The 25,546-nt window shown below is 39.1% G+C and overlaps 1 protein-coding gene and 1 long non-coding RNA gene across 4 annotated transcripts in view; one reads left to right on the top strand and one right to left on the bottom strand.

The window, feature by feature from the left end:
- GUCY2C (guanylate cyclase 2C) overlaps positions 1-25,546 on the bottom strand; it is a 121,507-nt gene that overhangs the window by 19,968 nt on the left and 75,993 nt on the right. For all 3 annotated transcript variants that reach the window (XM_078075645.1, XM_078075643.1, XM_078075644.1), the window contains 8 exons: positions 25,209-25,320; positions 16,603-16,684; positions 13,181-13,286; positions 10,054-10,116; positions 9,429-9,500; positions 8,856-8,960; positions 3,302-3,388; positions 2,032-2,164 (listed from right to left, as the gene is read on the bottom strand). In XM_078075645.1, the coding sequence (XP_077931771.1) occupies positions 2,032-2,164; positions 3,302-3,388; positions 8,856-8,960; positions 9,429-9,500; positions 10,054-10,116; positions 13,181-13,286; positions 16,603-16,684; positions 25,209-25,320 (760 nt within the window). The remainder of the gene's footprint in view (positions 1-2,031; positions 2,165-3,301; positions 3,389-8,855; positions 8,961-9,428; positions 9,501-10,053; positions 10,117-13,180; positions 13,287-16,602; positions 16,685-25,208; positions 25,321-25,546) is intronic.
- LOC118536727 (uncharacterized) overlaps positions 1-25,546 on the top strand; it is a 41,488-nt gene that overhangs the window by 1,450 nt on the left and 14,492 nt on the right. Inside the window, exons 3-8 of the long non-coding RNA XR_013449091.1 lie at positions 93-1,838; positions 2,030-2,152; positions 3,590-3,690; positions 9,271-9,413; positions 9,876-10,195; positions 13,564-13,654. This is a non-coding gene — a long non-coding RNA (uncharacterized LOC118536727). The remainder of the gene's footprint in view (positions 1-92; positions 1,839-2,029; positions 2,153-3,589; positions 3,691-9,270; positions 9,414-9,875; positions 10,196-13,563; positions 13,655-25,546) is intronic.

A 25,546-nucleotide genomic window follows, 5' to 3' on the forward strand; every position in this document is an offset into this window, starting at 1 on the left:
TATATTTTGTCACATAAAAGTATTATGTTTAATATATATGCATACATGTTTAAAAGCATTTAAGTAAAGAGCCTATCACTGATATTTTGCAGGTGGGACGTATTGGCAGCCTCTAAATCCGCTATTGCTCACAGATGTGTTTTCTTGGGTTCCCACAGTATCCTTTAAAAAATAATGCATACAATTTGGGCGCGTGGGTGTCTCAGTCGGTTAAGCGTCTGCCTTCAGCTCAGGTCATGATCCCAGGGTCCTGGGATTGAGCCCCGCATCGAGCCTGGTGCATCATGCTCCCTGCTTAGCGGGTAGTCTGCTTCTCCCTCTGCCCACCCCCCCACTCCTGCTCGTGCTCACTCTCACTCCTTCTCTCGCAAAAATAAATACATAAAATATTTTTTAACATTACTGCATACAGTAATTTTACTCTGTGCCTGCTACTTCCTAATGCTTTCCATGTAGTTCACGTCACACAAGTGAAGTGTTCCTGTGTTCCATGTTTGGTTCCTATAGACACTTGGGTTTTGAACCCTATCACGTAGCTTATTTAGTAACAATAAGGGCATACCATTAATATTCCTCCATCCCATGTAAGTTTTCTAGGATCACCTAGCTCCTTCTAAACTTTTTGTGATTTCTGTCTTCAGCAGTTTCAATGAAAAAAAATCTATAGATTCACGTTGTGAGGTCCAGTGGCATGCTTATGTTGAGGCACGTTTTCCTCACGTTTGGTTTGCCATCCAAATGTTCATTACCTTTTTGAATTTATGTCTTATTCATTTATGTGACTTGTGATTCATATACATATGATTGATCCTAATGGTTTGGGGTAGTAAGAAAGGTAAGTAGATCCACATATGCTAACAATTCAGGTAACCAACAGCACAGATAGGTAGGTATAACTGAATGATGTTCAAGAGGAAAGCATTTGAACAGCAATTCATCTGATTTTGTGTTGTGGTGAGTCATCTAATGAAGGATGTTTGTTCCACCACACGATGAACCATGCTTGACATGCTAGATATTCATCAATATCTCAATATTGGATTGAGTCCAATGTCATCTTATGCTTGATGTGACTGACGAAGTAGGAGCAGAATTGTAATTTTTCTTTCATTTATTTATTTTTAAAATGTATTTTTATTTACTTATTTATTTTAAGTAGGTTCCTCGCCCAGTGTGGAGCCCAACGTAGGGCTTGAACTCCCGACCCTGAGATCAAGACCTGAGCTGAGATCAAGAGTTGGACACTTAACCAACTGAGCCACCCAGGCGCCCCACCATTTTTCTTTTATTAAGGGAAAACTAAAGGATTGCCAAGTAGAATTAGAAATAGAATTTAGGTTTTTGGATCTAGGTGGTATTTTGAGGCATTATATATGAGCGCTAGATTTCTGAGGCTGTTTGACCCTGAGTTATAGTAAAAAATGGATAAATGTTTAACATGAAAAACCCTTTAAACACTGCACATCACTTTTCTTTCTGTTACTTTTTTTGACCCTTAGCACAATCTAGAAAGGGATAGGTAAGAATATATTTTACTAAGAAGAGGGTTTTTTTTTTAATCATTATAATTTCTTATCATTATCACAGATAAATGAATGAGAGTTTGGAAATAGGTCTTCGGCCTAGAATTCTATCTTCTTGGGCAAATCTCTTGGGCTTTTGGAACCTCAATTCTGTCTTCTATGAAGGATGAGGGTTAGAGCAGATGATTTTTATGTCTCTTACGACTCTAACCTTGTCTGTTTTTTCACCCAGTTCTGCTTCCCCAGCCAATAAGTTCTTCATGATTTCCTCACTGATATCAAGAAACACAGGGACAAAGGAAACCCACAGAGGAGGTTTGTTGGACTCAAGAAGCACTTGTTAAAAACCGACAAGGGTGAAGTGCTGGAGAATGAGCCAACTGTTTCCTCTTGTGGCTCTAAGTCTTTATTTTCTGATCAGCATCACCTACTCCCTGACCACCTTACATGGACTTGGGAGAATTTTTTTTTAAGTGGGAAACCAGTAAAAATGTCATTCATTACAGACCTTTTCTGGGAGGCAAAATGGAATTGCAGCCAAAATCAGTGATCTTCACCACCATTCTACTGTCTACCACACAGTTGGTGGATTTCAGGCGGCCATGGACTTCAGTCTTACTGGAGTGCAGGTATGACATTCCCTATAATTTTTCAGATGACAGGGAAACAGAGATAGGACACTCTTCAGCTGCTTGATTATTTTAAAGAAAGAAATGACATTCTGAAACCATTTCAGCACGCATATAGAATCACACTATCAGATTTTAAATTTAGTTCTGTTAATTTTACTTGAAAAATACTGTTAATGCCCTAATATTTGGCTCAGCACTGCATCTTAAGAGGCAGTTGTCTAAAGACTGTAGTTAAATAGTTACATCTAATATGAAACAAAGCGTTGATCCTAATTTTTTTTTTTTTTAAGTGTTTCTGCTGACTAATTATTCAATCTGTTTGGGTATATCTCTGGTCTTCCACCTCAATTAAAAAAATATGAATAATATAGCCTTGCCTTTCTGAAAGGAGGAGCTAGCCTTATTATTTCCTAAAATATAATTGGTCTCATTCTATTTTGAAAGAGAATGTTTCCTTCAGTTATGAAAGGGGAAGCCCCCCACCCCCAACCTTAGGTTTTTGGGCTGCTGTGTTTCCCTCTGGTGGCCAGAGGTGTCCTTGCAGAAATTGGTTTTCATCCCGGATCATAGGAGTGAATAGTGGCAAAGAGAGTGGGGATCCTATAATATTTTTAAAAACTGATTCTGATTCTAGATGACTTTCAGGTAATTTAAGACTGTATCAAACAGCTCAATCTTGGGACTGACTTTTCTTCATTCTTGAACGAGGTCCTGGTCAATGGTATCCACTTCCTTTTTCATATCCTATCTGGGAATATTCATGCTCAAATTCATTATTGCCTCGTGCAAGAGGGTTGCCTGCCCTTGATAGTTTCTCATAAAAAGTTGAAGATTGTTGTCTTGCCTGCAGCTTTATACGATTTTGCTTTCCAGCAAGTCTATGAAAATGTGTGCCCCAAACTCAGAGTAGAAAAAATATTAATAATAAAAAGAATAGCTTGTATATTGAACATTTACTTGTACCAAGCATCCTATGAAGCACATGTATTATTTACAAAATCCTCACAACAATCCTCTGACATAGGTACTATTTTTATTATCATTTTACAGATGAAGAAACCAATGGTCAGAGAGGTTGAAAGCCTGCTAGATCTGTTTTCCTATGTTTCATTTTCATAAATGCCTTTGTGTTTGCAGGTCTCTTACCTTAGCAATATCATATAAGACCGAGATCTTAAACTCCCAATCCATGAATGTACCATCAGGGTAGGAGATGGTGTCATTTAAAACTTCCTGAATGGCAGAAAAAGAAAAGGAAGAAGTTGCAAGGAGGGGTACTGTGGAGAGATAACTAAAGGCTAATCATGATCTTCTAATCACAGGACCTGGGGCTCAGAAACAAACTGAAAATCCATCGTCCTGATTTTCCTGAATATGTATTTCTTTTCTTTCTTATGAACCATCGGGTGGCTGTCACTGCAATGAAATGAGCAGGAGACACCCGTAGTATCCCAAATCCTGGTTCTTGCACCAGCCAGGGGTAAAGGAATGAGCAGACACCTGCCGGGAGCATGGGCTGTAAGCCTGACTCACAGGTGGGTTGTAGGTTCTAGCTCACTGAAATTCCACTAGTGTGTTTCAACCAGGAATTGCTATTCAGGAATCCCTTCCTTAGGCTTATGTTTTATGATCACTTGCATCCATTAGCTTACAGCCCTAAGTTTTCTTTACATTTACCGAGTCCTCTGTCAATAAGAGCGAGTTCTTGTATTTTGTGTGAATTGTATCACCTAGAATTTTGAACTCAACATTTTAATACGATGATGGTTCTATTAAGATACAGGTTGTTTTTTTTAAAAAGATTTTATTTATTTATTTGACGGAGAGAGACACAGGGAGAGAGGGAACACAAGCAGGGGGAGTGGCAGAGGGAGAAGCAGGCTTCCCGCTGAGCGGGGAGCCTGATGTGGGGCTCGATCCCAGGACCCTGGGATCATGACCTGAGCTGAAGGCAGACGCTTAAAGACTGAGCCACCCAGGTGCCCCAAGATACAGGGTTTTAGCGAAGTTAATAACTATTCTTCACAGTAAAACTCGAACAACCAACAATAGCCCCATCTGACCTTTAGTTTTAACTCAGGCACTGCACCAATAATTTCCAAAGAAGGGTCCAAAGTCATTAATCATTTCAGATAAGGCTGCCTTGGCTGTGGGTACCAGGCCAGGTTAAGAGAGGGAAATTATGAGCAGACAGATTCTAAAGTAATTCTTTCCCTTAGCACCTGACATATTTTATATTTTTATTTATGATCTCTTCTCCCTATGAAAATGTAAACTCTGTGATAATTTTTGTTCTCTATCTGCAATATCTAGACCAATGTCTGGCACGTATAGATGGCTCATAAATATTTGTTGCATAAATGGGTCAGTTGTTCCTAATAAGGTTAGCCAATGTTGTTGTATATTTATAAGATGGGAAGCATATTGTTTTTATTTAGGGAGAGACTGGTTCATTTGTTTCCTTACAAAAGTAGGTTCCGATGGGATTTGCTATGGATTGAAGCCTAAAGGGGTTATGTCAGGGAGGGGACTATAAAGTTTGCATTGGCACAGGCTTTGCTTTGAGATTCAAGACACAAAGGAGTGGTTTCCTGTAGAAGGGTCTGCTGTCTGCTCCCAACAGGAGTAAGCAATACCAGAAGGGGGCCCAGGACCACTCAGATAACAGAGGTTTCCTAGCTTGGGGCAGAGAGCCAAAAACACTACCTAAATGTTGACTGGGCATTTTAGGGATTAAAAGGCCCTGTGAAACCCTCTGACTAGGCCCTGTTAATTGGTATTCTAAAATTTCATCTCACGGAAATCAAATGAATCAGCTTTGGTCTAGCCCTCTTATGAAAAACATTTCTATAGATGGTCCCTGACTTACTATGGTTCGACTTACAATTTTTTTTACTTTACAATGGTGTGAAAGTGATATGTATTCAGTAGAGACCGTACTTCGAATTTTGAATCTGGATCTTTTCCCGGGCTGGCGATTCATGATGCTGGGCAATGAGCCTCAGACCCCCCAGCCAGCCACTCGATTACAGGGTAAATAACCAATACGCTTATAACTATTCTCTGCTCATACAGCCATCCTGTTTTTCATTTTCAGTACAGTATTCAGTACATTACAGGAGATATTCAACCCGTTATCATAAATAGGCTTTGTGTTAGAAGATTTTGCCCAACTGTAGGCTAATGTAAGTGTTCTGAGCACATTTAAGGTTGGCCAGGCTAAGCTACACTGTTTGGTAGGTCAGATGTATTAAATACATTTTTGACTTAGGATATTTTCAACTTATGATGGCTTTATGGGGATGTAACCCATTGTAAATCGAGGAAGCGCTGTAATTTTGAAAGACCTGAAATTGTTATTATTAGGAATGTGTGTTTATTTTATATCAGCATTGATTAAAATGATCATATGAGTTTTCTATGACCTTTTGTTATGAGGTGTTATAGTAATATTTTTTCCTTTCATAGAATTAACCATATCTGATTATATTATGCTTTTTACATGCAGCTGGCTTAGAGTTACTAGTATTTTATTTATAATTTTTCCTTCTAATTTCATAAATGTGGTTAGTCTTTAATCATATTTTACTATCAACTTTATGCTAGCCTTGTTGAATGTTAAATGAATTTAGAAGATGTTCATTTTTCATTTAACATTAGGATAGTATTTATGTGGACAATGAGAATTACTTTTTGAAGTTTTAAAGAATTAAGCTGAATCTGGTATTCTCTACAATGGAATTTATAATTTCTTGTATCATTATTGTCCTACTTAAGTTTTTAGTTTTTGAGTCAAACTTTCATGGTTATATTGCTTCTGAAATTTATTTTTCCTTTTTTAAGATTTCATAATTTAATAGTCATGAAGTATTCTTTCACAACTGAAAATATCTTTTCCATTGCCTTATTTTTTATTCCTATTTTTGTTTTAAAAATTTTAATTAGAAGTATGAGAGGATTGGGGCGCCTGGGTGGCTCAGTCGTTAAGCGTCTGCCTTCGGCTCAGGTCATGATCCCAAGGTCCTGGGATCAAGTCCCACATCGGGCTCCCTGCTCAGCGGGAAGCCTGCTTCTCCCCCTCCCACTCCCCCTGCTTGTGTTCCCTCTCTTGCTGTGCCTCTCTCTGTCAAATAAATAAATAAAATCTTTAAAAAAAAAAAAAAAAAAAGAAGTATGAGAGGATTTATGGTTTTTTTTTTTCCTTCCAAGTTTTTATTTAAATTCTAGTTAGTTAACATACAGTGTAATATTAGTTTCAGGTGTAAAATTTACTGATTCAACATTTACAACACCCAGTGTTCATCAAAAAAAGTGCCCTCCTCAATCCCCATCACCCATTTAACCCATCCCCCACCCACCTCCCATCTGGTCACCATCAGTTGGTTCTCTACAGCTCAAAGTTTCTTGGTTTTCCTCTTTTTTTTTTTGCCCCCCCCATGTTCATTTGTTTTGTTTCTTAAATTCCACATGAGAGAAATCATATGGTATTTGTCTTTCTCTAACTTACTTCACTTAGTGTAATACTCTCTAGCTCCATCCATGTTGTTGCAGATGGCAAGATTTCATTCTTTTTTATGGCCCAATAATATTCCATGGTGTGTATATATATATATATATATATATATATATATATATATAATAAGAGGTGGTATATATATATATACCTCTTATTTATCCATTCATCTGTCGATGGACATTTGGGCTCTTTCCACAATTTGGCTATTGTTGATAATGCTGCTATAAACATCAGGGTACATGTATCTCTTCAAATCAGTATTTTTTTGTATCCTTTGGGTAAATATCTAGTAGTGCAATTGCTGAATCATAGGGTAGTTCCATTTTTAGCTTTTTGAGGAAACTCCATACTGTTTTCCAGAGTGGCCGTACCAGTTTGCATTCCCACCAACAGTGCAAGAGGGTTCCCCTTTCTCTACATCCTCCCCAACACACTGTTGTTTCTTGTGTTGTTAATTTTAGCCATTCTGACAGGTGTGAAGTGATATCTCATTGTAGTTTTGCTTTGTATTTCCCTGATGATGAGTGATGTTGTCTGTTGACCATCTGGATGTCTTCTTTGGAAAAATGTCTATTCATGTCTTCTGCCCATTTTTAAACTGGATTATTTGGTTTTTGGGTGTTGAGTTTTCTAAGTTCTTTATAGGTTTTGATACTACCCCTTTATCAGAGATATCATTTGCAAATATCTTCTTCCATTCTGTAGGTTGCCTTTTAGTTTTGCTGCTTGTTTCCTTCGCTGTGCAGAAGCTTTTAATTTTGATGAAGTCCCAACGGTTTATTTTTGCTTTTTTTTCCCTTGCTTCAGGAGATGTGTCTATTAAGAAGTTGTTGGGGCCACTGTCAAAGCTTTTATGTTTTATATTAAAAAAAAACCTCATAAAAGCACTTTAAAATTCTATCTTTTTAGTAATAATTAAACTTTGTAAGTTTCCTTTACTTAGGCCATAGTTATTCCTCTAAATTTTGCATTGAACAGATTATTCTTTTAAGAGAAAATAGCACTTAGGGCTATTTTTTTTTTCCTTGAAGCTAGATTTAAGTTTATGCCACACATTTTGAAAGCCACTCTTCTTTTTATAATTGAAGCTTATTTTAAAAAAATTCTAAGAGATTAATTTAAAAATTTTATTATTTAAAAATTTTATTGTATTGTGAATATTTGGACCTCTTTGAAGTTGCTGCTGCCCCGATTCTTCATATTTTGACTTTGTTGTAGGGAGGACAATGCGGTTATTTTTAAGAAAATTAAGAAACTGGGTCTGAATGTAGCCCAAAGGCAGTGACCACACGTCGTTGTTTGCTTGGACCCAGTTGCAGTTTCTATCTGCTGTTCCAACATAATTGCTATAGTACCCCTTTCCTTCTCAAAGTATCCTGATAAATTATATGGTCACCTTACCCAAAGGTATTTAAAAGGCTGAAAGCTCTTGTAACAGATGCCCAGAAAGTGCTCAAGGTGAGGTGCAAATATTTCAATGCTCTTTGATGCAATTATCCTGGATTCCTTTCTGCTCCTGCCCATTTCCCCATTCTGGTCCTGTTTCTGCTTGAAACCTGACTTTGTTTCTTGTATGTAAATGGTTCTCGTGTATGCCTGCCTTCTGAACTACCCAGTCATTTGATATTCCTCGCTTGAAGCTTTGTTCTTCCCAGGAACTTGGTTCAGCCCTGTCTTACACTCTCTTTCTGCTTTGGACTTGCTCAACCAGAATGCCTGACAACATCTGGCAACTCCTGGGCCATCCTCAGTCTCTCCCAAAGGACAAAAGGGTAGGAATTTAGACTATAGCAGAACCAGGACTTATGGACAAGTCTCCAATGCTTATTGGGTTAGGGTTGACTATCCATTTTTCTCTTAGTGCAAAAGCAAGTATGTAAGTAAAATAAAATGAATTTAGAGGTAATCACTCACTTTCCCACATCTGTTCTCTGGCTTTTCAAGTCTACACTCCTATTTTTGGCTTGTTTTTGTTTTTTGTTTTTGTTTTGTTTTTGTAAAGATGTAGTAAGACTGGTTGACAAAATCTAAGTGATCTAGTTAGGAAGCATATGGACCTACCACTTTTTCCTGATAATTCTCTGATACTTTTTCACTGGGTAAACATTTAACATTTCTACTAAATATTCTTTCTTCCCATATGGCTGGCCAGTTAGGAAATTGGAAATGATCATGGTTCCTTACCCGGAGGGATCCTCTCTCGCAGTATTCGATCACCCCGAAGATCATGGTGTCAAGCTTCACTGTGCCGTAGAACTTGGTGAGGTTGTAATAGTCAATCTGAAGCAACTAAGATAACATGTTTAGTTATAAAGCAAGTCAGCCAGAGAGCAGGGCCACAGTAAAAATTAATATGCTAATAAAACATGCCGTGCTTTAGGTCTTTGGGAAGATGTATTATTCCTGACACATTGGAATGTCAGTACATTTCTCACTGACACTACATCTTCCTCAACAGTTTTTCTTTTATCAGCAAGGAGCCTGGAAGACGAACCTTTGACGACACGCAAATAATAAAAGGGCCATTTTCTAGGACCTGCTAATAGATGTCTAAAATTTTTTACACCATCAAACACCACTCTTCAACTTCTGTTGGTAGAATTTTCAACAAAGAAGTAGAGTCTCCCATTTCTTGGTCTGAGGGCTTTTTTTGGTCTCCATCCCCCATAACATCTGGATCCACCAGGGACTTCAGTGCTCAGGGAAGATGGAGTGAAGCTATTTCTCCTTTAAGGATTTCAAGTAAGAGACACATACCTTGTTCAATTCTATCTTCTGTTTCTCAGTGAAATTGCCGTCGTTGTGCTTGAGATCCTTTAGAATCACTTGCTGCAAAGATCATTTGAATTAAGGAGATAATGTTGTAGCACGACCACTTCTGTGCATATTATAATAATTTGTTGTGTGTCTATCTTCCCTGTATACTGTAAGCTCTTGAGAGCAGTGACACGATTTTATTGATATTTATATCCCAGGTGCCTAGTACCTGGCATAGGCTCAGGTTTGAATGTTTCTTTGAGAATGACTCAATGAAAAGGGAGGGCCCGGGGAGGAAAGAAGATATAAAACCCCCATATGGGATTGTTGTATTCTCACTGCAGTGAGCCACAATATCATACTAGGGTAGTTTGGCCAGCTCTGAACTCTTTTATTTCTCCTTTTCCTTCCTATTCTCCACCCCCCTTAAAAATTCTATTTGTCCAGGCTTGTGAGTTTTGTAACCCTTGAAGCAGAGCCCTGCCCATCCCTATGAAAAGCTCCAGGAACAACCCTGGAGGCAGCCTGCACCATTGCACGGTCCACATCAGGAGCCAGGGCAAGGATGAGCAGAAGGCCTGGAACACAGCCCGACTAAGAGTTCAGAGAAGCAGAGACTAGTCACCTTTTTGTCATATTTGCACTGTCGGAGTCTCTGAATTGTGTCTCGTCTCCTGTCATCGTCGATCTGGCACAAGAAAAAGCTGATTATTATAGACACTTCATATCTTGTCGCATCTACTGTGAAGGCAGAGACGGTCTGCCAGGTGGGTGTATCTGTTGGTTCACAGCATGCCGGGAAGGCTTCTGGCAAAACTGTGACAATTGCCTTGTGTTTCCCTGTCACTACTCATCTTCCCTCCCCACCAGGGTCTTCTTTCCAGGTATCTACCTCTCATCCTTACCTCTGGGTCTTCCTCCCTCTTCCTCCCTTCTTAAGGCCTGTCAGCCAGGGATTTCCTTTGCTTCCTTCTCTCCTGGCCCATTCTGCTGGGAATCATTGTCTGTAGCTAGAGACAGGTGCTCCTAGGGGAGCCTGTTGTGCTCTTGAGTTGCAAACTCACACCTCAGCGTTCAATTAGCAAAGCAAGTGAGGACACTGGGTGGGGTGCCTAAAGGGGGCAGCCCCATCAGCTCTGGGTTCAGCGGAGAGTTGCCAGATCATCAGATTTGTCAAAAGAAGCTGGTAATATGGATTTTCCCATGCCATTCCAAAATTTTTATATTTGGCAATTAATTTTAGAAGATGTTAAATATTAAATGAAACCACACACACACACACACACACACACACCTGCAGGCTAGATATGGCTCTTGGTCTGCCAGACTTCTGGTCTCAAGGCAGAAAAAAGATTGAGAAATAGTGCATCTTTTAATTTGGTTCTCATAGAAACCTGTGATGTATTATGATATTGGTTAAAACTTACCTCGTAGGACCTTTTGAAATGTGAGCAAAATAAACTATATCAAATTCCAAGCATGATGCCTGGCACAATGCAGATTAACAAATGTCAGATGTCTTCTCTTCCTCTTCTCATTTTACTAATGGGCCACATACGGGTTAAATGACACTAAGTGTCACATATGGGCATGCCAAAATCTGAGCTTGCTGCCTTGTCTCATATTCTTTTTTCTGAGCCCTCGATTAGTTCATTTAAACTATTTGAACCTCAGTACTTCATCTGGGAAATTCTAACTGACAGGGGTCCTGGGCATCAAATGCAATAAAGCTTGTGCAATTTTCTTGCAAATTTGAGTGTTTTATCCTCAAACGAGTTATCTTCATCTTTTTCATCGTTTTCATCTGTTATTCATCCCTTTGAACTTCCTGACTTGTCTCCTTGTCTGCTTTGGTTTTCTGCCCCTTTCTGTCCTCGTACAGGGATGTACTCTTTCTCATCCCATCCCGTGGTCTTGTTTCCTTATCTCTGCCTTCAGCGCACATGCACATCCGGGACTTGAACCATTTCCTGTCTGGTGCTGCGGCATTTCCACCTCTGGCTGACTTTGGCTGACCTCCTTGGGCTTTCTCCCTGCTCCACCTGACTCACAGTGCTGGAAGACCTCTCTTGACAGTTAGTCCTTGGCCACCTGCTTCCCAGCCTGCCTGAAACTCAGTGTGACTGTGACGGTCCATGCCTCGAATCACCTCTCTGGTCCCTCTCTTAAACTTATTGTCCCAAAGACTTAGTCCTTAGCCAGGTGAGTGGTTAATCTGATGAATTCATGCATAGAAATTGTGTAATGTCTGATGAGGGATGGATGGGTTATATTTCTAGGAATATCTACATTTGAAGAAAACAGAGACACAGTATTTTAGGCTACATCAAAAAGAACAAATATGAAATGTGGGGTTTGAGGCAGTGGGGGAGGCTTGTGAGGAGTGGAGGCATGGCTGGATGTGCGCAGAGGTGGGCCACACGGGAGCCCATCCTGGCGTCATACCAGAGGTGGAGGAGCACTCACTCCTTCTAGAGGTCTCCTCGCCCCTTCCTGGGGTACTGTCAATTAGTCATTTAGGTCCAAAAATTCTCTCTTGGGAAGTCCGATAGTCTTACGGTCATTTGCACCTTTCTGTGAATTACTGCAAGATGGATTTTATCCTGACGCTTGCCTGAGATAGAGTGGTCTTTGCAAATAGAAGTCTTATGTGTGAGGTTCCCAATGCAACAGGAGGGTCAGTCAGAGCAGGAGCATTACTGGGCGCAAGGGAGATCTAGTCCTTGTAGAGCGTGAGGGGATCCTAGCTCTTAGAGTGTGACATGCAGGAGATGGACACACCTGACCCAGCTGCAATTGTACTTTTGCTGGTTTTAGGCAGGGAGGCATCTCAAGTCACACTATCCTATCGACTTGGCCCTAGGCTGAGGAACCCCACCATGCCCTTCATGTGGAGGTTCTGGGTCTCCTTCTCTTAGTGTGCTTTGGTCTAAAAACTCTGTAAGAATATGGTGAATGGTAGGTTTTAGGATCTTAGACTTCACAGTTAGACACACTAGGTTCAAACTGTGACCATGTTGCCCAGGTTCTAGCCCTGTTACCTCCCAGGGTTTGTCGGGGGAAGATGAAATGGGTCAATGCCCCTGGCACGGGAGAAGTGCTCAGTAAGTGTCAACTCTTATTATTTGCAGTAATCCTACTCATTAGCTGTGCGTGACCCTGCACTGTTTCCTAACCCCACATCCTTTGGTTTCCTCATCAGCAAAGTTATGATAAAGTTTAACTCGTGCACTCCTTCTGGCGAGCACTGCAGATGAGATGATTGGGCTCCAGCACTGGCTGTGCCCAAGGGGAGTGATTATTCCTGGCTGCTGTGATGTGTCCTGGCAGAGGGAGAATGCAGGCAAATGTCAGCAGAGGCCTCTTCAGCAATGAGCAAGATAAGCATACATCCTTAGCATGGGCAGAGTAGTAGCCAAGGCTTAGGGGGGCTCAAATGCTCTACTTATTTCTACATCGCTTCCATGACAAATGCACACCATATGCATTTCCCTTCTGGGTCAGAGGCAAAGAATGAGTAACACACCAAATCTCAGCCTCCGCTGAAGTGTTCATTGGATCAACCAGCTGACATTTAGGATACTGGAGGATCAATGGAAAGACGGGAGCTGAGAATTAGAAAATGTCCAAGTCTTAGATTCTCAAGCAGAGGATCCCTGCTTGGCCCATTTCTTACCGTGTTATCAGCCTTGTCAAATACCTGGCAAGTTGCACCAGCCCTAGCATTCTTCAACAGGTGAGGTTCATCTTACCTTCAGGCTAATATGGTTAGTCTCATTGGTATCCAGAGGAAAGATATTTTCAGAAGGAATGTGGGACCATTTTTTCTGACGAAGTTCATATTCTTTTTTATATTTTCTGTGAAAGGAATAGAACCAGTCAGTAGGTTTTTATTAATATTCATGTCATTTAGCTTCTGAACACTAAGAGAAATTTAGAACCCTGACATTCTCAGGTAGATATGTGGTGAGAGATGTTAGCCCAGTGGTGTGATTCTATGTTCTGCAAACTGGTGAATGCTGGCCATTAGGTCAGCTGTAATGATTTCTGATGGTAGTTTAACTTTTTCTTTCTTTCTTTTCTTCCCTTCTTTCTTTCTTTTCTTCCCTTCTTTCTTTCCATTTCATTTTCTCAGGTCCTTCACTAAGGCAGCCCTTCACTATTATAAAGAATCTGAACTGATGACATGGAAAGAGTAAGGAAAAAACAGAAACAATTCAAAACTGGTAAGCTTGAAAAGCAAATATGTTAATTTTTAAGTCACCAGAGAATACACCAGATTCCTAAACAAGCCAGTTCTTCTTCTTCTTCTTTTTTTTTTTTAAAGATTTTATTTATTTATTTGACAGAGAGAGACACATCGAGAGAGGGAACACAAGCAGGGGGAGTGGGAGAGGGAGAAGCAGGCTTCCCGCGGAGCAGGAAGCCCGATGCAGGGCTCGATCCCAGGACCCTGGGATCATGACCTGAGCCGAAGGCAGATGCTTAACGACTGAGCCACCCAGGCACCCCAACAAGCCAGTTCTTCTTATGCATTTGTGCCTTTAAGAATATGTGTATAGGGTGCCTGGGTGGCTCAGTTGGTTAAGCGACTGCCTTCGGCTCAGGTCATGATCCTGGAGTCCCAGGATCGAGTCCCACATTGGGCTCCCTGCTCAGCGGGGGGTCTGCTTCTCCCTCTGACCCTCTTCCCTCTCGTGCTCTCTGTCTCTCATTCTCTCTCTCAAATAAATAAATAAATAAATCTAAAAAAAAAAAGAATATGTGTATAAAGAAAATAGAAAAGCACAGAGAAAATGTAACATGTATTTCAGCATTCAAAATGTCAATTTTTTAAGTGTTTCCCCCAGATAGTACAGATAAAGCAGAATCCTTGGGTTATAGGAAACACTTACAACTTTACGGATATTGTCAAATTATTTTCCAAAGTGGTTATACTACTTACACCTTCCCAACATGAGAATTCCCGTTTCTTCCAGATTCTTAACATTTGGTATTATTAAACTATTTTTTTTTACCATTATGATGTATGTGAGATGGTGTTTATTGTTTTGTGTTTCATTTTTATATTACAGAGAGATCCAATATCTTTTCAAATACTTTCGAGCTATTTTATAGAACATACAGTTATATATTCATTCACAATTTTGCCCATATATCATAATTTACATGAGTTCCTTATATATTCTGCAAAACAGATCTTTTGTCCTTTTGAGTTGCAAATACTTTCTTCTAGTTTATTGCTTATTTTAACTTTGTTGTATAGAACATTTAGTTTTTATTATGGCCCCATTTATTTTGTTTCTTCTATGACATTTCTATCTTAGAAATATTCTCCTACTTGAGATCATAAAGTCCTTTTCTATTAATTTCCTCTAAGTTTTGAAGTTTGAATTTCACATTTAAGCCTTTATTCCATTTATAATCCGTATGGAATGAACTCTATATTTGTGTATGGTTTCAGGTAGGATTTTAATTTCATTTTTTCCATGTTGCAAGCCTACCGTGCCATCATTTTCCAATTGACTTGTAATGTCACCTCTAGCATATTCCAAATTCTCATGCTTGCTGTGTCTGGTTCTAGAATCTGAATTTTTCCATTGACCTATTTGTCCTTGAGTTTATCTTTGCTTGTGGTTATTTGACAAACTTCTACTCACCTTCTTAGGTCATTCATGATGCTTTCTTATTGGATTCTAAGCAGAAATGACTATTTTCTTCCTATGCTTCCATCTAACTCTGAGTATTCCTCTATTAAATACATATAAAATAGCATATTATTGACCAATGATTATCCTAGAACCTGGGGCAAAGAAGGCTTGTAGCCTTAAAGGCTCTCATCTCTGCATTTGGAGAGACTCTTGGGACCCTACAGAGCCACGTGTCATTCATATTGAATCAGAGGATGCCATAAATCATTCACTATTTTCCTTATATAGGCAGTTGTAATGGAAAACTATAAGAATAACATCTGTCTACCAGATCTCCTTGTGGACACACCATTGCTCCAGCCAGACAGGACACACCTGTCTCTTCCTGTTTCCATCTGTTACTGTCTTTTACCTTGTGATTCCCCCCGATCTGAAGCTGACACTCATTTGGACTCGGTTCCTGAAGGGCATCAGCCACATCTGTGACCTTGCTATTGACTGGCTTTATTCTCCTCAAATTTTGGTTTCTGGTTATCTTCAACTAAATGGCCATCATACACTGTATATGTGTATATACAGCTCAAATTTGGGGTAATGCAGAGTTACAGGAGTCAAGTTCTGCCTTCAGACTGAACAGAACATTCTACTGCCTTTCCTGGAGAAACCTTTAACTGACATACAACAGAGTGGACTCTCTCATGAGAAAGTACAGTGTCACACCGATAAAAGCATGTGATACGAAGAGAAAAACTGTTCTCTGGTTCAGTTGGGAAATGGGGGTGATCCTGACAATACAATAGGATGGAAAGTTTTATGTGTTTAACATAACGGATTAGCATAGTGTGGTATTCACTCATTCATTTATATATTCAACAAATATTTCTGAGCATACAGTATGCGTCTAACACTGTGCTGGGCACTTCATCTGTCCAAATTGAGTAGAACAACCATGGAACTGATGGTCAGAAGGCTTGAGTGCTAGTTTTGGCCCTACAACCACCTGGTGATGTGACTCCAGACAAGCCATTTGGTTTTCTGGGTCTCTTTCCCCAGGCTAAAATGGGAGGTGTGAAGTAGATGATTTCTAAAGACTCTTCCAGCCTGAACACTATATAATATAGAGATTGAAATGTCCCACAAAATACCAATAATACAGCAGAAGAGCTGTTTCCATCTATAGGATGCCTATTATATGGCAGTCACTACCCACACTTTATTTCAAGTTCTCACAACAGTTCAGATGAGGATACTGAAGTTAAGTAACCTGTAATAACACACTAAAAACTGCACAACTATTAAGTCACAGAACTGAGATAGATATGAATTCAGGTGTCTCTAACTGATCCATTCAATACTGTTCTGCCCTCGATGTAGTCTTTGATGCAGAATGCCTCCATGATCTTAGATCTGTCTAGACACCTTCTTGTCGATGTATATTATCATTGATGACATCAGACTTCTCCCTCTCCCCTCCCCCACTCTTTGGATGATGAGCACAGCGAGACAAAGGGGGTGGTAGGTACCTCAGCACCAGAAGAGCAATGAGCAGGAGCAGAACCACAGCTCCTGTGAGGGTGAAGACTGCAATCAACAGGACTTGAGGGCCTGTGGCAGAAAAGAGTGAAAAATGCATTAGTAAGGATCTTTGAAAAGAGAATAAAATCATTTCAAAGATTCTAGTTATATAATCTCATTTGAAGGAGGGAAAAGGAGAGACCTTTTAAAAAAAATTTTATCTTTTATTAATCCCTTCATTGGTAATATAGGTCCTGTATCTGTGGTCTCTGAGGAAAACTACCTGGAATGTGCCAGGGGAAGTGGTTTAATTTCAGTGGTCCTTATAGACTGCATACTGCGTTCCTATGGGAATCACCAAATATCACAAGAACATAAAATAGTGTCCAGTATGCAAATAATTTTGGTGGGAAACCCACCTGATGTCCTTGAAACCAATATACCTAAGGAGGATTCACAGAGGAAGAAAGTCAACTATTTTTTTAAAAGATTTTATTTATTATTTATTTATTTAAGAGAGAGAAAGAGAGAGAGACCGTGCAAGCAGGGGAAGGGAGAAAGACAAGCAGTCTCCACTTGCTGAGCATGGAGCCTGACGTGGGGCTTGATTTCAAAACACTGAATCATGACCTGAGCCAAGATCAAAAGTCGGACGCCTAACCAACTGAGCCACCCAGGGCTCCAGAGTCAACTATTTTTTAATACCAAGCACAGTCAGAGGAAAAGCCAGTCATTGTGGAATATTAAATGACAGTGTTGCCTGCTGGTCCTTCCCAAGTGCTACAAAATCATTGATGGAAGTCAGTGAAGGATGTAAGTGATTTTATTTATTAGAGCACAAGTGTGTAGGTGGAGTTATAAAGATGAAGCAATTTAAGAGACTGACAGAAGGGTAAGTGGAATTCAGGAAAATGTGGATCCAACCCAAGGAAGCTTTGAAACAGAAACTGAATATGCAGAGGAACAGGCCTCGACTGAGAAGGACAACAACAATAGTAAAACTGTACAAGAAAGTCATGTTTTGTATATGCCACGATGGATTCTGATTAGAATAGGAAGTTAGTGAGTTCAAGAAGGAAAAATGGAATGGATTCTAAGCAATAGAGTACTATTAGCTTTATATAAATAATAATGATGAAAATGTTACTAATTTTCAACTTACAGAATCAACTTATAGGTAAATGACAGAGGGTTTATATGACTGCCAAATAAATATTATCAGCTATGACAAATTAAAGAAAAATACAGAGAATCTGGGAGGTAGGAAGGAGGTAGTAGGAAGGATAGATAGGTAGTAGGAAGGTAGCAGGAAGGTAACATCTTCATCTTACCAAGTTGGGAAGCAAGAAGTTTTATTTTTATTTTTTTTTAAGATTTTATTTATTTATTTGAGAGAGAGAGAATGAGTGGAGGGAGAGGGAGAATCAGACTCCCCACTGAGCAGGGAGCCCAACGTGGGGTTCGATCCCAGAATTCCGGGATCATAACCTGAGCCGAAGAAAGATGCTTAACTGACTGAGCCACCCAGGCGCTCCATGAAGTTTTTTATACAGTTGGTAGAACAGTACTAGAAGCTTATGCATATTAATTAAAATTACAAAGGCACCCAATAAATGTATTGACAAAAAGATATAACTAATTTGAGAAAAGGTTAGAAAAAAGTAGGGTTAGTGAAGATGAACTAAATCCTTTTTAAAGAAATAAACAGATAACATCCAAAGCTTATGAATCAAGAAATATATGCATATTATTTAGAAATATGCAACAAACTAAAGGCAGAAGTGACTGAGAGACCAGAGCTGACAGAGGAGGGGCCAGGCATACTCACGTTCCATTATGAATATTTTTACTATTGGATTTTAACATCACGTGCACAAATTTTCTTCACTAAAAATGTCTCCATGCTTTCTATAAGGGGTGACTTTGAAGGATTTATGCTTTGCTAACACAGGACTTTACCTCTGCTTATCTTGTTTCCTGCTAAGGGAAAGTTTTAACAGTGAAAATGTGAGCTCTGGATTTCTGTTCTCATCAGGGCAGAAACAGATTAGTATCTTGGATTTGGATGGGCATATCTGACGGTGTGAATTCTGTTTATTACTGTGATCATCACTCCTATCACCCCACCACCATTGCCATTACCACCACTCTCAAAATCGGTATGAGAAATATAATTCACCCATCAACGATTCTACTCATCAGTCTACTGAAATGACACATCCCCTAGACTAGAGCACGAATTGGAGGGACTGGGGGACTTCTGTCTGCTGGGTCCTCCCCATCTCAATTCCTGTCTACCCCCCACAGCATGAACATCTCACTGCACTAAATATACTTATGATATTTATTTATATTTTTATTTTAAAGATTTTATTTATTTATTTGACAGAAAGAGAGCGAGCACAAGCAGGGGGAGCGGCAGGCAGAGGGAGAGGGAGAAGCAAGCTCCCCGCCGAGCAGGGAGCCCGAAGCGGGACTCGATCCCAGGACCCTGGGATCATGACCTGAGCCGAAGGCAGTCGCTTAACCAACTGAGCCACCCAGGCGCCCCATACTTATGATATTTAAATATGCTGTATACTATTTAAATATAGAGGTGGTTAATTCAACATACTTTTCAGTTTTGCTTGAGTTATCAAGTCACAGTATTATATTAGTTCGAAGGTTAAGCTTCTGCTGCCTTCTGGTGGCTGCTGTGGTTATCACAGTCTATTTAATTAGATTCACAGTGATGGTGGAAAGAGTTTATAACCCCAGGTCATATGGCATGATAGTTGGAAAGAATCTTGGAATCAGTTAACAAATCTCCTCATCTGAAGAAGGAAGAAACTCACACTTAGAGAAGTAAATTGACTAAAATTAACGCAGTGTGGATAAGTGCTGAGTAGAAACAGATTTATAGTTATCTCATTGTCCCTCCTTTCTTCTTTCATCCCTTCCAAGGTACTTTGTTGGGCAGAGGTGAATAAAGAAAAGACCCAAAACCACAATGAGATACCACCTCACACCAGTCAGAATGGCTAAAATTAACAAGTCAGGAAACAACAAATGTTGGCGAGGATGCGGAGAAAGGGGAACCCTCCTACACTGTTGGTGGGAATGCAAGCTGGTGCAGCCACTCTGGAAAACAGTATGAAGGTTCATCAAGAAGTTAAAAATAGAGCTACCCTATAACCCAGCAATTGTACTACTAGGTATTTACCCTAAAGATACAAATGTAGTGATCTGAAGGGGCACCTGCGCCCCTACATAGCAGCAATGTCCACAATAGCCAAACTATGGAAAGAGCCAAGGTGTCCATCGATAGATGAATGGATAAAGAAGATGTGGTATATATATATCATGGAATATTACTCAGCAATCAAAAAGGGTGAAATCTTACCATTTACATCGATGTGGATGGAACTGGAGGGTATTATGCTGAGTGAAATAAGTCAATCAGAGAAAGACAATTGTCATATGGTTTCACTCATATGTGGAATGTAATAAACAGCAGAGAGGATCATTGGGGAAGGGAGGGAAAACTGAATGGGAAGAAATCAGAGAGGGAGACAAACCATGAGAGACTCTTAACTATAGGAAACAAACAGGGTTGTTGGAGGGGAGGTGGTGGGGGGATGAGGTAACTGGATGATGGCATTAAAGAGGGCATGTGATGTGATGAGCACTGGGTGTTTTATGCAACTAATGAATCATTGAACTCTACATCTGAAACTAATGATGTAGTATATGTTGGCTAAGTGAATTTAAATAATAAAAAAAAAAGAACAGACCATACACTTAAACAGTGTATGGTTTTAAAAAATGTGTAAACATATAAGTATCAAATAAATTCTAAGCTAGAAGTTGGGTGGGATGTAGGCAAGATCAATAGCCTCCTGGGGGGCTAAGGAAAAGCTTAGAAAAATGAAATTCAAGTTAAATGTTGAAGATGAGTGGCTGTTTACCAGTCGTATGGGGGAGTGATACATTTTAATCAGAGGTAGTAGCATTACTAAGGACACAGGAGCATGAAGTTGCAAGACCTCCCCTTCCTTTTTTTTTTAAGGAAGTAGGTGGAAATTGAGGGAATGGGGAAGGGATTTCAGGTAAGAAGAAAGATAAGGCTGGAGAAGTAGGAAGATCATGGACATTTTGTGCTATAATAAGTCATTTGGACTTTATGGGTAAAGGGGAGCTGCCAATTGAGTGTTAGCAATAGTGTGACAATATGACTGGATCCATGCTTTCATTCTGGTGGCAAAGCTGGTTGGACTGGAGGTGGGCAGGAAGCAGGACTGAAGCAGGAAGTCAGGTGGATGTCATTGTAACCCAGGAGGCAGATGATGTTGGCGTGGATGAGGAACAGGAACACATGTGCGTTGTCCATTGCTGTGTTCCGGGTGCTGAGAACACTGCCTGGCACTAGCAAACCTTTGTAGAATGAATGAAACGACAGTGATGGTGTTATCTCCAGATGAGACATTCTGTTACTTAGGGGGCAGCGGTGTACCCAGATAAAAGACCAGATGAATATCTGATTTGTATACTATTTGAAAGATTGAGTTACTTTATTTATAAAGATTAAAATTAAATGTAGGGACAGTCGAGTAATGAAAAGCTCTGGCTAACTGAATTTTCTGGTTAAATGAGGATGAAGTGAAGTTGCTCAGAATGATACAATGTCCCTGTAATACGAATACTATAACATGAATATTTAATGTGATCTCTTTCAGGTAAATAATGAGAGCTCTCTCAAAAATTACTTCTTGAAGGGTGCCTGGGTGTCTGCCTTCGGCTCAGGTGATCCCAGGGTCCTGAGATTGAGCCCCACTTCGGGCTCCCTGCTCAGTGAGGAGTCTGCTTCTCCCTCTCCCCACCCCCACTTGTGCTCTCTCTCACTCAAATAAATACATAAAATCATTTAAAAATTGCTTTTTGAGAAGTTGAGCATTTTACAAAGAACAGATCCTTCTATTGAATAAAAAAATACCTACAAACTCTTAAGGAAATATATTAAAAATACAAACTAACATTGTCACTATAATTAAGGGAAAAGAAAAAATAATTGTAATTCAAAAAGTTGCAAAAGAAAGAAGTAGAGAGTTGCAGAAATCCGTAAGAAAAGAGATATATTTCAAAAGTAAGTTTGGTTTAAACCTACAAAGCTTGCAGATGGTTCTAGAGATAATTAAAAAGTGTCTGCCTTCAGCTCAGGTCATGATCCCAGGGTCCGCTCCCTGCTCAGTGAGGAGTCTGCTTCTCCCTCTCTCTTCCCCCACTTGTGCTCTCTCTCTCTAGCTCAAATAAATACATAAAATCATTTAAAAATTGCTTAATTAAAAAAAAGCTTGCTAATGAAAAGAAATCAACTTTAAAAAGCAATGATAGCATTGCTTTTCTTTTTCAAGACTGCTTTGGATATTGGGGATCTTTTGTGGTTCCATACAAATTTTAAGATTGGTCTAGCTCTGTGGAAAATGCTATTTGTATTTTGATAGGGATTGCATTAAATGTGTAGATTGCTTTGGGTAATATAGAAATTTTAACAATATTTGTTCTTCCAATATGTGAGCATGGAATGTCTTTTCATTTCTTTGTGTCATCTTCAATTTCTTTCATCAGTATTTTATAGTTTTCAGAGTACAGGTCTTTCACCTCTTCGGTTAGGTTTATTCCTAAGTACTTTATTATTTGGGGTAGGATTAAAGACCTAAATATGAGATCTGAAACCACAAAAATCCTTGAAGAGAGCACAGGCAGTAACTTCTTGGACATCAGTCATAGCAACTTCTATCGAGATACGTCTCTTCAGGCAAGGGAAACAAAAGCAAAAATAAACTATTGGGACTACATCTGCACGGCGAAGGAAACAATCAATAAAACTAAAAAGCAATCTCCAGAATGGGAGAAGATATTTGTCAATGACATATCCAATAAAAGGTTAGTATCCAAAATATATTAAGAACTTATAAAACACTGAAAAAACAATCCAATTAAACATGGGCAGAAGACATGAATAGATATTTCTCCATAGAAGACATATAGATGACCAAGAGACACATGAAAAGATGCTGCTCATAATCACTCATCATCAGGGAAATGCAAGCCCAAACTACAGGAGACACCACCTCACACCTGTCAGAAGGACTAAAATCAGCGACACAAGAAACAAGTATTGGCGAGGATGCGGAGAAAGGGGAACACTCACACACTGTTGGTGGGAATGCAAACTGGTGCAGCCACTCTGGAAAACAGTATGGAGGTGCCTCAAAAAGTTAAAAATAGAAATACCCTATGATCCAGCAATCGCACTACTGGGTATTTACCCAAAGAATACAAGAACACTAATTCAAAGGGATACATGCACCCCGATGTTTATAGCAGCATTATTTACAATAGCCAAGATATGGAAGCAGCCCAAGTGTCCATCGATTGAAGAATGGATAAAGAAGATGTGATAGATATATATATTTATATTTATATTTATATTTCTATATATTTCTATACATCACATCTTTATATATTTAATGGAATATTATTCAGCCATAAAAAAGAATGAAATCTTGCCATTTGCAATGACATGCATGGAGCTAAAGAATATAATGCTAAGGGAAATAAGTTAGAGAAAAACAAATACCATATGATTTCACTCATATGTGGAATTTAAGAAACAAAATAAACAAGCCAAGGGGAAAAATAAGAGAGAAACAGAGAGAGAGAGAGAGAGAAAGCAAGAAACAAACTCTTAATTATAAAGAACAATCTGATGGTTACCAGAGGGGAGGGAGGTAGGGGGGATGGGTGAAATAGGTGATGGAGAGTAAGGAGGGCACTTGCTGTGATAAGCACAGGGGGATGTATGGAAGTGTTGAATCACTATATTGAACACCTCAAACTAATATAACATTGTATGTTAACTAACTGGAATTAAAATAAAAACTTAAAAAATGATAGCAGTAAATCTGAAATCAGTTCAGGATTGCTTATTGTTTAGAAGAATGGGAACCTCACTTCCCACTTCCCTCTTTGCTTCTTTGCTTTAGTCAACTGCTCATGGCTACTGAATAAAAATACAGGAGTCATTTTTAACCATATTTGACTCATGGAACACAAGAGGACTGAAAACATGGGCGCCTGGGTGGCTCAGTCGTTAAGCGTCTGCCTTCGGCTCAGGTCATGATCCCAGGGTCCTGGGATCGAGTCCCACATCGGGCTCCCTGCTCAGCAGGAAGCCCGCTTCTCCCTCTCCCGCTCCCCCTGCTTGTGTTCCTGCTCTCGCTGTCTCTCTCTGTCAAATAAATAAATAAAATCTTTAAAAAAAAAAAAAAAAAAAACAAGAGGACTGAAAACATAGCAAGTGCATCCAACACATTAACACAAGGAAGTGCATCAAACCAGAACTTTTCTCTTTAAGTCATATCGACCTCAGTTTCTGGCTATAGACCAGGGCTGGGAGAGAAATATTTCTAGTTTATTTTTTAATATTTAAAAGTGGTAAATTAATACAGTCATTATGGAAAAATTTGGAAAATTAGGAAAAGCATAAAATAGCAAATAAATAAATAAATAAATAAATAAGTAAATAAAATCTCAACCAACCAAACAAACAAAAAAACCCACTTCTAGGATCCTATTACTCAGAAGCTACCACTGTTAACATTTTAGCATATTTCTTTACAATCTATTTCTAACATTGTTTTACAAAGTTAGAATCTCATTAAATAAAAAAGTTGTTTATTTTCCTGTTAATTTACCTTATAAGTTTTCCTATGTCATTTAAAATTCTTTGTAAATAATTATTTTAATTGGCTTATGATGCTCCATTTATGGATATATCATCATTTGCTAAATCATTTTATTAATGTTGCTTCTACATTTTTTTTTTGCATCTTTGGGCATAAATGCTTGTCCAAATTTAAACTTCTTTCTCTAGAAATAGATTAGTAATGTGATATTACTTACTATTCATTGTCGTAAGCCTTGGCTAAGCCAGACTGTCCTGAGACCTTGTTGCCCAGGAGATACCTGGCTGGTCCTGTCCAGGGATGGCCAATGTTATATGGTTGTATGGGAAGTTGCATGGGTGAAGTCCTGGTCATGGTAGGGCTTTCCATGACATGATAGGACCTCATCTTAAGTAGGTGAGTAGCCATCATTATAACCCAAGTATGTGTCCGGTGAGGAAACGGGGGATACTTTTGAAGCCATGCTCACTGATGACTGATGGCTGATGGCATCTTGTGTTCCTTGCTGAAATATGTATACTTTGAGTTTATTGAAATAAAATGGAATCAGTGGCATTAAGAATACATGTATCTGTGTTCATTTTGCCAATTGTCAAACCTAATTTTCTATAGGATAATTTTTGTCAGTGGTTAGGTAGAACACATATTAAAAAGAGGTATAGCTACATTAGAATAGGGATATTTTCAGTGTTTAATCAAAACTGTAATATCATTCATTAGGCAGGGAAGTAAAGCCCACATTTTACAAACCTGGCAAATCTAATTCAGACAACAAACAAAACAAATGAAAACATAAAAATGCAGGCTAATTGCATAAACCATTGAATGTACTTACCTTACCAGAAAAGCAACTTCACAAAAACAAAATTCATTAAGGGATCTCTTACCCTGGCCTGGGATATCACTTGGAAGTTTGTGGTTCATCCAGATGAACGTGGGGTTCTTAATCTCTGGGGTAGTCTTATTTACATGGGTGTCATACCTCAAGAGAACCATGTACTGTGTCAGGGCATGAAAAAGAAGAAGGATGAACAGAAAAAGACATTTTAGAATGACTTCTGATGAGATTGTCCTGCCCAATGATTTTGAATTTCATAGTAACAATTCTGAGTGAAACAGGTAATGTTTAGCAGGCAGGAGCTAGCTAGTTAGCATCCATTTATTGGTTCACAGCATGAAAGTAGATTTAAGCTCCAGCTGGGTCAATTATTTTTGTTTCTTTATG

This window comes from Halichoerus grypus, chromosome 6, assembly GCF_964656455.1.
Source record: "Halichoerus grypus chromosome 6, mHalGry1.hap1.1, whole genome shotgun sequence".
Lineage (NCBI taxonomy): Eukaryota > Metazoa > Chordata > Mammalia > Carnivora > Phocidae > Halichoerus > Halichoerus grypus.